This window comes from Microcebus murinus, chromosome 16 (assembly GCF_040939455.1).
Source record: "Microcebus murinus isolate Inina chromosome 16, M.murinus_Inina_mat1.0, whole genome shotgun sequence".
Taxonomy (NCBI): Eukaryota; Metazoa; Chordata; class Mammalia; order Primates; family Cheirogaleidae; genus Microcebus; species Microcebus murinus.
In genome coordinates, this window is record NC_134119.1 from 31987364 (window position 1) to 31999497 (window position 12134).

Sequence of the window (12134 nt, forward strand, 5' to 3'; positions counted from 1 at the left end):
TTAACCCTGTATGTAGCCTTGGCAAGCTACTTCCTCTGGATTTCTTGTATTATTTTATTTTATTTTTTTAGATGCAGGGTCTTGTTGTTACACAAGCTGGAGTGCAGTGGTGCAATCATATAGCTCACTGCAGCCTTGAACTCCTGGGCTCAGCCTCCTGAGTAGCTAGGACTACAGATGCATGCCACCATGCCTGGCTAACTTTTAAAAGAATTCTTTGTAGAGACAAGGTCTTGGGATGTTGCCCAGGCTGGTTTCAAATTCCTGGCCTCAAGCAGTCCTCCTTACTGGGCCTCCCTATAATCCTGGGATTATAGGTGTGAGCCACCTTGCCAAGCCAGATTTCTTGTATCTTTAAGATGGGGATAGTAATACTTGCTCTGCCTACTGCTAAGGTAGCTATGAGGATCAGGGGAGTGAATGTCCTCTAAAGCAGTTTTATACTCACGTGAGGTATTAGCTGAATTCTTATTTGATTTACACGACAACCACGTGAGGCAGGCATGGCAGGTTTTATAACTTTTCTTTGATCTGTACTGCAGCTAAGCTTGTTCTTTTTTTGTCTTTTCCCCATGTAAGTAAGCATGGAACTCCCATGTAAGTCCTATACCCTTAATATCAGCTCCAGGGGTTTCTTCCAGTCTCATCCATGCCACAGAGTCCAGGACTGAGCCCATTTAGGGGCTCAAGAAACTCTTCTTGGCATGACTCCAAATTCCACTCTAGAAGTTCCACATTCTTTCCCCTGTCTACCTCTTTTCTTTGAAACAGACTTTGAGAGTCCATTTCCCTGCTGCTGGAAGGAAGAAATGAGAATCAAAGAGTCTAAGAGACATTAGAGATTACCTAGTCTGACACCAATCTTCCCCCTCCTCCCAACCCCCCTTCTCCCATTTTATACTTAACAGAAGAGAAAACTGAGGCTCAGAGAGAAGGGGAAATTTGTGTAAATTTATTTATTGAATTAGGGGTAAATGATAAATGTAGATCTGGTGACTCCATATTCAGAGCCAGGGGTTCCTAAATTATAATGTGTATAAATAAATACCTGGGAATCTTGTTAAAAAAACCAGATTCCTAGACCCCACCCCAGCCTATTGAATCAGAATCTTCAGAGGATAAGACCTCTGACTTACAGTTTTACAACCTCCTCAGATGATTGTGATGCAGAGGACAGGCAGGGTACCACTGAAAAATAATTATTCAGAGCAGTAGTCTTAAACTCTTAAAATTGTATACTTAAAAGAATTTTGAAAAATTATATAACTTCACATGTTTTAAAGTTAATATATAAAAATATTTTAAAATTAAAAATAGTAAAGAATCTTATTTGTAAAATGCACATATAACATGTATATAACATACATATATTGTTTATATCTCTTTCAAAACTTTGGCAAAGCAAATTTAGCTCATATAATTTATAGAAAATGTCTACCATACAATCTGTTTTGTATAGCCAGTTATCATTGTCAACATACTCATCCAAATCAGATTTACTTTCTGTTAGAAATTGCCTAACTTCTTTCTCAATTAAAATAAATATGTTAATATATGACCCTATGATAACTATTTCACTTCTGAATTATAATTCTAATAGATATAAGGCAAGTAGTCTTGCCATGAGTTTGTCACCTGGATGAATTACGATGCCAATCCTTTCAACATTGATTTCTTCTTTTTTTTTTGAGACAGAGTCTTGCTTTGTTGCCCAGGCTAGAGTGAGTGCCGTGGAGTCAGCTTAGCCCACAGCAACCTCAAACTCCTGAGCTCAAGCAATACTGCTGCCTCAGCCTCCCAAGTAGCTGGAACTACAGGCATGTGCCACACCATGCCTAGCTAATTTTTTCTCTCTATATATATATTAGTTGGCCAATTAATTTCCTTCTATTTATAGTAGAGACGGGGTCTCTCTCTTGCTCAGGCTGGTTTCAAACTCCTGACCTCCCAGAGTGCCAGGATTACAGGCCTGAGCCACTGCACCCGGCTCAATATTGATTTCTTACAGAAGCTCTCTTTGATTTGTTTTTTGGGGCTCTCCCTCAAAGTTACACATTTTCAAATAGTCCCTTTGTTTGGCACCCTGGAGATTTTTATACACTCGGCATTGTACTATAATAAACGTTGAGATAAGAGAGAAATGTGACATTCTTTTATAATGTAGGAGAAGGGAAATTATGAAAGAGTGGGAAAGAAGAACCAACTCAGACAGGTCAGTGTTCAGAAAGATTACATATGGAAGTTGAAGATCTGGACATTTATTCTCTTAAAATTTTCCTGCTCAGGTACCCATGGGAATAGAGTACACTAGCTTAAGGACTGATGATTTAAACTGTGCTATTGGCCAGGCGCAGTGGCTCATGCCTGTAATCCTAGCACTCTGGGAGGCCGAGGCGGGTGGATTGCTAGAGGTCAGGAGTTCGAAACCAACCTGAGCAAGAGCAAGACCCCGTCTCTACTATAAATAGAAATAAATTAATTGGCCAACTAATATATATAGAAAAAATGAGGCCGGGCGCGGTGGCTCACGCCTGTAATCCTAGCTCTCTGGGAGGCCGAGGCGGGTGGATTGCTCAAGGTCAGGAGTTCGAAACCAGCCTGAGCAAGAGCGAGACCCCGTCTCTACTATAAATACAAAAGAAATTAATTGGCCAACTAATACATATAGAAAAAATTAGCCGGGCATGGTGGCACATGCCTGTAGTCCCAGCTACTCGGGAGGCTGAGGCAGTAGGATTGCTTGAGCCCAGGAGTTTGAGGTTGCTGTGAGCTAGGCTGATGCCACGGCACTCACTCTAGCCTGGGCAAAAAAGTGAGACTCTGTCTCAAAAAAAAAAAAAAAAAAAATGAGCTGGGCATGGTGGCGCATGCCTGTAGTCCCAGCTACTTGGGAAGCTGAGGCAGCAGGATTGCTTGAGCCCAGGAGTTTGAGGTTGCTGTGAGCTAGGCTGATGCCACAGCACTCACTCTAGCCCAGGCAACAAAGCGAGACTCTGTCTCAAAAACAAACAAAAAATAAAATAAAAAAAGCTAAACTGCTATTGACCTGGATAACAGAGAACCATTGTAATGAATATTTTTGCATGTGTCTGTTATACTTGAGAGACTTGATGTACATATAAAATGGCATCCCTGGATATTCTTCCCACTTTCTGTTTCTGCTCTAAGTATATTTTTCTTTTAGGCAGCATTCCAAATGTTGTGATAATAGAGGATCTGATAGAGTTGCCCTCATTTACTTGTTATGGGTAAGGCCAGCATGGGACACAAGAGGGTAGAAACAAGTATGTCTGATTTCCTTCCTCTAAGTAGGCATGTAGGCAGAGGAAAGAGAGAAGAGGTGCAGAATCTAACTGGCACCAAGCCACTTTGGCCAAGGTGACCAGGCACAAGGTCTCTGGATCAAGGCCTAAAAATAGCTGGCAAGAGGACAAGGTATAATAATAGCCCAGACTGCAGGGCAAGAGTTCCATACCCTGAACCTCAGCTCCAGGGGCTTCTTCCAGTTTCTCCCATGGCACAGAGTCTAGGACTGAGCCCACTACAGGGGCTCAAGAAACTCTTCTTGACATGACTCTGAATTCTATTCCCTACGTTCCACACTCTTTTCTTCTTTGTGACTACCATTTCCCCCGCCTGTCTAGCATCTATCTTCTTAGTCTGTGTGCTATCTTATCACTTCTTTGCTTCCATATTTCCCTTCTCTCATCAGCCTGGATCCAGCCAGTCTTATGAGCAGAGATAAATTTGTTCATTCTTTTATCCATTCATTTTACAATTACGTAGTAAGTATCCAATATGTATCAAAATTTGTGCTAGGCACTGAGGAAGAAACATATAAAAAGATATCCTGTCTGCCATTGAAGAACTCACAGTCCAGTGAGGGAAACAGACATGTACATATAACTGTAATGCTAGAAAAAAAAAGTGCAAAGTGTTGCCTTTAGGTAAATAGAAAGAGGCCAAAATGAATGAATGACTGAATGAATAGTGCTAAATCTGATGAATAGTTATAATCTTTCTAGAACAGAAGATTTGTAAAGATGTCTACATTTTTCAAATTAATCTACACATTTATTACAAGTACAATCAAAATTATAATGAGATTTTTTTGAGATATAATTTATACCATATAATTCACCCATGTACACAAGTTTACAGTTCAGGCCAGGCATGGTGGTTCATGCCTTTAATCCTAGCACTCTGGGAGGCCGAGGCAGGCGGATTGCTTGAGGTCAGGAGTTCGAAACCAGCCTGAGCAAGAGCAAGACCCCGTCTCTACTATAAATAGAAAGAAATTAATTGGCCAACTAATACATATAGAAAAAATGAGCCGGGCATGGTGGCACATGCCTGTAGTCCCAGCTACTCGGGAGGCTGAGGCAGCAGGATTGCTTGAGCCCAGGAGTTTGAGGTTGCTGTGAGCTAGGCTGACGCCACAGCACTCACTCTAGCCTGGACAACAAAGCGAGACTCTGTCTCAAAAAAAAAAAGAAAAGAAAAGAAAAAAGAAAAAATTAATTGGCCAACTAAAAATATATAGAAAAAATTAGCCGGGCATGGTGGCACATGCTTGTAGTCCCAGCTACTCGGGAGGCTGAGGCAGCAGGATTGCTTGAGCCCAGGAGTTTGAGGTTGCTGTGAGCTAGGCTGACGCCATGGCACTCTAAGCCCTGGCAACAGAGTAAGACTGTCTGAAAAAAAAAAAAGTACATAATTCAATAATTTTTAATATATTCACAGATGTATAAAACCATTACCACAATCAATTTTGGAACATTTCAACACCCCCTAAAAATACTCCAAAGTTATTTCTCATTTCCCCCCAACTTCCTCCACTCCAGCTCTAGGCAACCACTACTCTACTTTCTGTCTCTATGGCTTTGCCTATTCTGGACATTTCATATAAATGGTATCATACAGTATATGGCCTTTTGTGTCTGGCTTTCACTTAGCATAATGTTCAAAGTTCATCTATGTAGTAGCATAGTACAACATGGATAATACTTCATCCTTTTTATGGCTGAATAATGTTGCATTGTATGAATATACATTTTTTTTATTCATTCCTCAATGGGTGGACATTTTGATTGCTTATGCTTTTTTTTTTTTTTTTGGACATAGAGTCTCACTCTTTGGCCCTGGCTAGAGTGCAGTGGCGTCACCATAGCTCCACAGCTACCTCAAACTCTTGGGCTCAAATGATTATCCTGCTTCAGCCTTCCAAGTAGCTGGGACTACAGGCACATGCCACAGTGCCTGGCTAATTTTTTCTATTTTTAGTAGAGACAGGTCTTGCTCTTGCTCAGGCTAGTCTCGAACTCCTGAGCTCAAGTGATCTTGTTGCCTTAGGCTCCAAGAGTGCTAGGATTGATTACAGGTGTGAGCCACTGTTCCTGGCCTGATTCCTGTTTTTTTCAATCATGAGCTGGCTGAGGCTGCTAATGCAGCTAGATATTATTCAAAACTAGAAATCTATGGTGTTTCAAAAATAACTTTTTCTAAGGAAGAGAAAACCAAACAGAATGATAGATTTGTGATGACCACACTAAAAATCCATCCATCCTTGTCTTCAACCTCACAGTTCTCAAGGCTCCTACACTTTAATTTTCTTTTTTATGCTAATTCTGGCTTTAGAAACAACATCTCCCTTTTGGAGGCCTGTCATTTAGAGAGTCCCTGACCTAGAGACATTTAGATTCTAGAATTGTCCTGTCAATATGAAAGCCACTAGTCCCATGTAACTATTGATATTTACAGTAATTAAAATTAAATAAAGTATAAAATCCAGTTCTTCAGTCACATTTCAAGTGTTCAATAGCTTTATGTGGCTACCATATTGGACAGCACTGCTTTAGAATAATGTTGCTATTAATGTGGTAAGTAACTTTGAGGCCATGACTTTCCATTTCTGTGCCATAGGTTTCTCATCTGTAAATAAGGGTGGTGGGTCTCAAAAGCTCCATCCTCCTCTGGCATTCTGAATGATTTGTGATTCAGTTTTTGGGGTGTGTCTCCTTCTACCTCATTCAGTCCTTCTCCTTCCTCACTGCAGTAAGGGCAAAAGTACCCAGAGGGAACATTAGGCTGCTAATTGGTCAAGGTACATTGCTCCCATTCTCTGGTTCCTTGGTGAAAGGGGAAATGACTTGGGGGTATACATACATCTAAGTGCTTCACATTTGTGCAGTGCTTTATGGATCATAGAACTCTTTCACATTATTTCTTCATTTTATAGAATCAAAGAATCTTGAAGCTGGAAAGGCCTTAAAGGTCATCTTAAACTTTAATAAATATGAATTATATGGGGAGCTTGTAAAATGAAAATTCCAAGGCCCCACTCTTAGTGAATGATTCAGTAGGTGTCAGGGTTACTCTGGCCCAACCTGAAAAATCCTATGCTGCAGCTATGTGGAGTGGGATCTTGGAATCTGCATTATTAACACTATCTGACCACTGGAAACACTGGTCTTATTTAGTCTCTAGTCATGTTATCTTTGGACAGCTCTGACAGAAAAACTTTCATTATATTGAGCTCTCCCAATTCACCTATATTTTCTATTTATAGTTACATAACACTAGTCTACTTCTTTCCCATAATAATCCTTCAGATTCATTCATTCAGGAAAAATTTATTGAGCACCTATTATATACAGGGTTCTGTTGTAAGGCGCTGGGGATTCAGCAGTGGACAAGACAAACTCAACTTGGTTCCTTCAGAAGCAGCCTTCTGTCTAGTAGGGGAAACAGAAAGAAAGGAATGGAAGGAAGGAAGGAAAGGAAAAGAGGAAGGAAGAAAGGAGAGGAAGAGAGAAAAAAAGAAAAAGAAAGAAGAAAGAAAAAGAAAAGCTTGAGAAAAATGCTATGAAGAAAATAAACAGTGCTGTGATGAAGAATAACAGGAAGGGCTGAGGCTACTTAGGGTGATTAGGGAAAACCTCACTAGGGAGGTGACATTTAAGTTGAGATCTGAAACATGAGAAGAATTAGGGAAAGATAGTTAAAGAACATGGCATGTTCTATCAGTCTGAAGACCAATATGTTTGAAGCCTGATGAGCAGAATGGGAGAATGGCACAAGATGAAGTTGGAGAGGATACAAGGCATAGTAGAAGTTTGGATTTTCTTTTGTATGCAATTTAAGTTATTAAAGGGTTTTAAGCAGGAGGTGATGTGGTCTGGTTTGTGTTTTTAATAGATTATTCTGGATGATTTGTGGATTGTAAGGGGGCAAGAGTGAAATGGGATACCAGTTAGGCCATTGTGATCATTTAGGCAAGAGATGAATGAAGGCAGCTTGCATTAGGGTGAAGGCAATAGAGATAGATTTTTGAAACCTGCTCTCACATCCCTCAATATTTTCTCTTTTATAAGCTGAACATCTCAGTTCAGTTTTCCTGTCATAACAGGTTTACTCTCTTTTTCATCTGGGTGTTTTTCCTTTGGAAGGTATAACTCCCTAGGTTACAGCCTGCCCTCTGATGCTTCTGTAAAGAACCCAGATTTCCCACCTATATTTTCCTTAGCTCTTTCCTCCTATCCTGTGCCTTACTTGTAGTTCTAGGAAATTAAAAATTTTAATCCAGTGACTATCCCTCTCATATGAACAAGGGAGACTCAGTTTTCCCTGTCATTAATCAGTTATCAGCCTTTCAATTATGCAATCATGACTCTTTTTTTTTTTTTTTTTTTGAGACAGAGTCTCGCTTTGTTGCCCAGGCTAGAGTGAGTGCCGTGGCATCAGCCTAGCTCACAGCAACCTCAAACTCCTGGGCTCAAGCAATCCTGCTGCCTCAGCTTCCCGAGTAGCTGGGACTACAGGCATGTGCCACCATGCCTGGCTCATTTTTTCTATGTATATTAGTTGGCCAATTAATTTCTTTCTATTTATAGTAGAGATGGGGTCTTGCTCTTGCTCAGGCTGGTTTTGAATTCCTGACCTCAAGCAATCCACCCACCTCGGCCTCCCAGAGTGCTAGGATTACAGGCATGAGCCACCACGCCCAGCCCAACCATGACTCTTAAATACTTACTGTGCTGGCTGGCCATGCTTGGAGACCGAGAAAAAGAAGACTCCATCCCTACCCTCCTTGAGCTCTGGGTGTAATTGGAGAGATAAGGAACAAATAAATATAACAAAAGGTAGAAAAACAGATCGCAAAGAAAGTGAGATAAAGGGCCTTGGGAGGAAGGAGGAATTTTCAGTTTTGAGGTAAATGAGGAAAAAGGGAAATTAAGGAAGATAGTAATTTGAAGCACCTGGGGCTGGAGTGGGGGCAGGGAGTACTTTTTTATATGGGGTGGTCAAGGATGACCTCACTGAAAAGTCAATGTTTTTATTTATTTTTTGGTAGAGATGGGGTCTTCCTCTTGCTCAGGCTGGTCTTGAACTCCTGGCCTCAGGCAATCCTCCCGCCTTGGTCTCCCAAAGTGCCAGGATTACAGGCAAGAGCCTCTGAGCCTGGCCAGAAGTCAATGTTTGAGCAATGATTCAAAGACAAGGAATAAGTCATGTGGCTATATAGGACAAGAATGCTCCAAGTAGAGGGTAAAGTCTCTGAGGTTAAGTGTGCTTGGTGGGCCGGACTTGATGGCTCACGCCTGTAATCCTAGCACTCTGGGAGGCCGAGGCGGGCAGATTGCTTGAGGTCAGGAATTCAAAACCAGCCTGAGCAAGAGCGAGACCCCGTCTCTACTATAAATAGAAAGAAATTAATTGGCCAACTAATATATATAAAAAAATTAGCCGGGCATGGTGGCGCATGCCTGTAGTCTCAGCTACTCCGGAGGCTGAGGCAGGAGGATTGCTTGAGCCCAGGAGATTGAGGTTGCTGTGAGCTAGGCTGATGCCATGGCACTCACTCTAGCCTGGGAAACAAAGTGAGACTCTGTCTCAAAAAAAAAAAAGTGTGCTTGGTGTTTTTGCCAAGCCTTGGGAGGCCATGTGGCTGGAGCAGAGGGAAAGGGAGAATAGTGGTATATTAGGACAGAGAGATAATGAGGGACAAGATCATGTAGGAACTAGTAGGCCATTTTTTCCTTTTATTATTATTTTTTGAGACAGAGTCTTACTATATTGTCCAGGCTGGATTTGAACTCCTAGGTTCAAGTGATCCTTCTACCTCAGTCTCTCAAGTATCTAGGACTATAGGTGTGTGCCACCACACCTGGCTCTAGATGTCAGCATTTAAAAACTGTGAAGTGTTGATGAAAATAGATTCCAGGTCTCTTGAAAATTTGAAAAAAATTGGCAACATTGAGCCCTTATTCACAGAAGGCAAAAGTTGACAGGAGCTAATTTTAGGTACTGGATGCCTCCTCTGACAGGAGCTAAGTTTAGGTATTGGATGTCTCCTTTTTCTAGAACATGTACTCTGCAGTTTTCTGGTCCCTGTCCCTCCCTATTGTTTCCCCTAAACTGAGGCTAAGTGCCGTTGCACTTGTACTGCTGTTTTCCTATAGCAAAGTTAAGTGGAAAGGGAACGATTTCTTGTCTTTTAAGTGTTCTAACATCTTAAAGGGCTTGGGAACTTGCAGTAGGCTAGTAATCTACCCCCTCCCTTCTTCCAGCCAGCCAGGGCCCCAGCCTGGTGTGTATGTCAGAGTAAGAGGACACTGGAATGAATAAGGTACTCATATATAATGTATTAACTTGAGTCCAGAGCCAAGAAGAAGAATGTACAGTGTCTGTGTGTGTGTTTGGCAGTGGGGGGGGAGGGGTATTCTGGAAGTAGGCTTAAGTAAGCTGCATTTGCATAGGTTGTACTTTTCTGTTCCTGTGCACTCTATGTACCAGGCTCTATTCTAGGTGCTAGGGATGTAGCAGTGAACCAGACAGACAAGATTTCTGCTACTATGGAAAGTTTCATAAAAAAAAAAAAATTTTGATAGAGAATTTCTAAAGGGACAAATTGTGCACATAAGTGGGTACATGTATGTGGTACATGTACTTGTAGATAGGCTCATGTTTGAGTCCTGGGTGCATATATTTATGCTTATTTGTACCTATGTGTATTAATGTGCAGCTCTTAGTTTGTTTATTGGTATACGTGATTTTACACAAATGAGTGCACACAGGTGAGCTGGTATGTGGTACGCATAATGGGACATGTGTGCATGGGTATGTATATGTCAGCATTCAGCTGTAACTGGAGCAGTTCTGAAGTTTCTGTGGCATTTGTCAGTGAGCCAGTTAAGAAATGGCTTTTCTGCCTCTGGCATTCAGGGCTATTTGCCAGCTTACTCTCTCCTTGCCCCTTCTCACTTTAATAAGCTCTCTGTGCTTGGCTTCTCTTATCCCTAGAGGGTTAAAGCCAAGGAGAGGATAGTAACTGACTTATTGAGCCAGGAGCTGGAAAAAGACTGATAAACTTCTATGTAACCTGTTAGTAAGAAGGACTATAAGTAAGTCTGTTAGTAAGTCAGTACTCTTTGCCTCTATTAGTAAAAATAGGCTTGGCTTCCCTGCCAGTCCTTATCCACCACACTATGAGGCAAAGAGTAGACTTGAAATCAGAAGACCTGAGGATCTATTCTTGGCTCTGCCACTTATTATTGTGTGACCATGGCTAAGCTACTACATTGCTCTAGGCTTCAATTACCTCCTTCGCAGATGATTTAGTGCAAGTGATCTGGATGAAGACTCTACTTTCTTTCTTTCTTTCTTTTTTTTTTTTGAGACAGAGTCTCACTCTGTTGTCCCGGCTAGAGTGCCATGGCATCAGCCTAGCTCACAGCAACCTGTAGCTCCTAGGCTCAAGCAATCCTGCTGCCTCAGCCTCCCGAGTAGCTGGGACTACAGGCATGCTCCACCATGCCTGGCTAATTTTTTCTATATATTTTTAGCTGGCCAATTAATTTCTTTCTATTTTTAGTAGAGATGGGGTCTCACTCTTGCTAAGGCTGGTTTTGAACTCCTGGCCTTGAGCAATCTGCCCGCCTTGGCCTCCCAGAGTGCTAGGATTTCGAGTGTGAGCCACTGCGTCCACTCTGTTGCCTGGCTAGAGTGAGTGCCGTGGCGCCAGCCTAGCTCACAGCAACCTCAAACTCCTGGGCTCAAGCAATCCTCCTGCCTCAGTCTCCCGAGTAGCTGGGACTACAGGCACGTGCCACCATGCCCAGCTCATTTTTTCTATATATATTAGTTGGCCAATTAATTTCTTTCTATTTATAGTAGAGACGGGGTCTTGCTCTTGCTCAGGCTGGTTTTTTTTTTTTTTTTTTTTGAGACAGAGTCTCGCTTTGTTGCCCAGGCTAGAGTGAGTGCCGTGGCATCAGCCTAGCTCACAGCAACCTCAAACTCCTGGGCTCAAGGGATCCTGCTGCCTCAGCCTCCCGAGTAGCTGGGACTACAGGCACGAGCCACCATGCCCGGCTGATTTTTATATTATATATATTAGTTGGCCAATTAATTTCTTTCTATTTTTATGGTAGAGACGGGGTCTCGCTCAGGCTGGTTTTGAACTCCTGACCTTGAGCAATCCGCCCGCCTCGGCCTCCCAGAGTGCTAGGATTACAGGCGTGAGCCACCGCGCCCAGCCCTCAGGCTGGTTTTGAACTCCTGACCTCGAGCGATCCACCCACCTTGGCCTCCCAGAGTGCTAGGATTACAGGCGTGAGCTACCATGCCCGACCAATGCAGTCTTAATACTTATCAGGAAGAATCATATCTGTGATTCCTTAGGATGGAAGAAAAGGGACCATCATTCCATTTTATCAACATAAAAATGGGGATCAGAGATGGACAGTGCATTTTCCAATGACACATAACATATGTATAAAGTATCTTCAAAGGCCAAAATATCTGACCGCTGAGCTCAAGGTGTGATAGCAGATGGCTCACTCTCATAGGACAGTCCCAGATTTTGATGTTACTGGATGGCTTTTATGACTGTTCCTGCTTCTCATTTGGGGAATATATTATATCCCTAATCACTGGTTCTTTCTGATGTATCTCAGGGAGGGCAATGAACCAGGGGAGACCACCCAGATCACATACCATGAGCTTCTGGTCCAAGTGTGCCAGTTCAGCAATGTTCTCCGAAAACAGGGTGAGTGTGGGAAAGAGACTGGGGGCCTTGCCTTGAGTATCTGAGGACTTATGGAGAAAGGACAAGTGATGGAAGGAATCTGGTA

At 42.2% G+C, this 12134-nt stretch overlaps 1 protein-coding gene across 3 annotated transcripts in view; it reads left to right on the plus strand.

Moving 5' to 3' along the window:
- The window catches only part of ACSS2 (acyl-CoA synthetase short chain family member 2), a 45181-nt gene that overhangs the window by 17856 nt on the left and 15191 nt on the right, over window positions 1-12134 (plus strand). For all 3 annotated transcript variants that reach the window (XM_012754768.3, XM_012754767.3, XM_012754769.3), the window contains exon 3: window positions 11958-12049. In XM_012754768.3, coding sequence (XP_012610222.1) covers window positions 11958-12049 — 92 coding nt within the window. The remainder of the gene's footprint in view (window positions 1-11957; window positions 12050-12134) is intronic.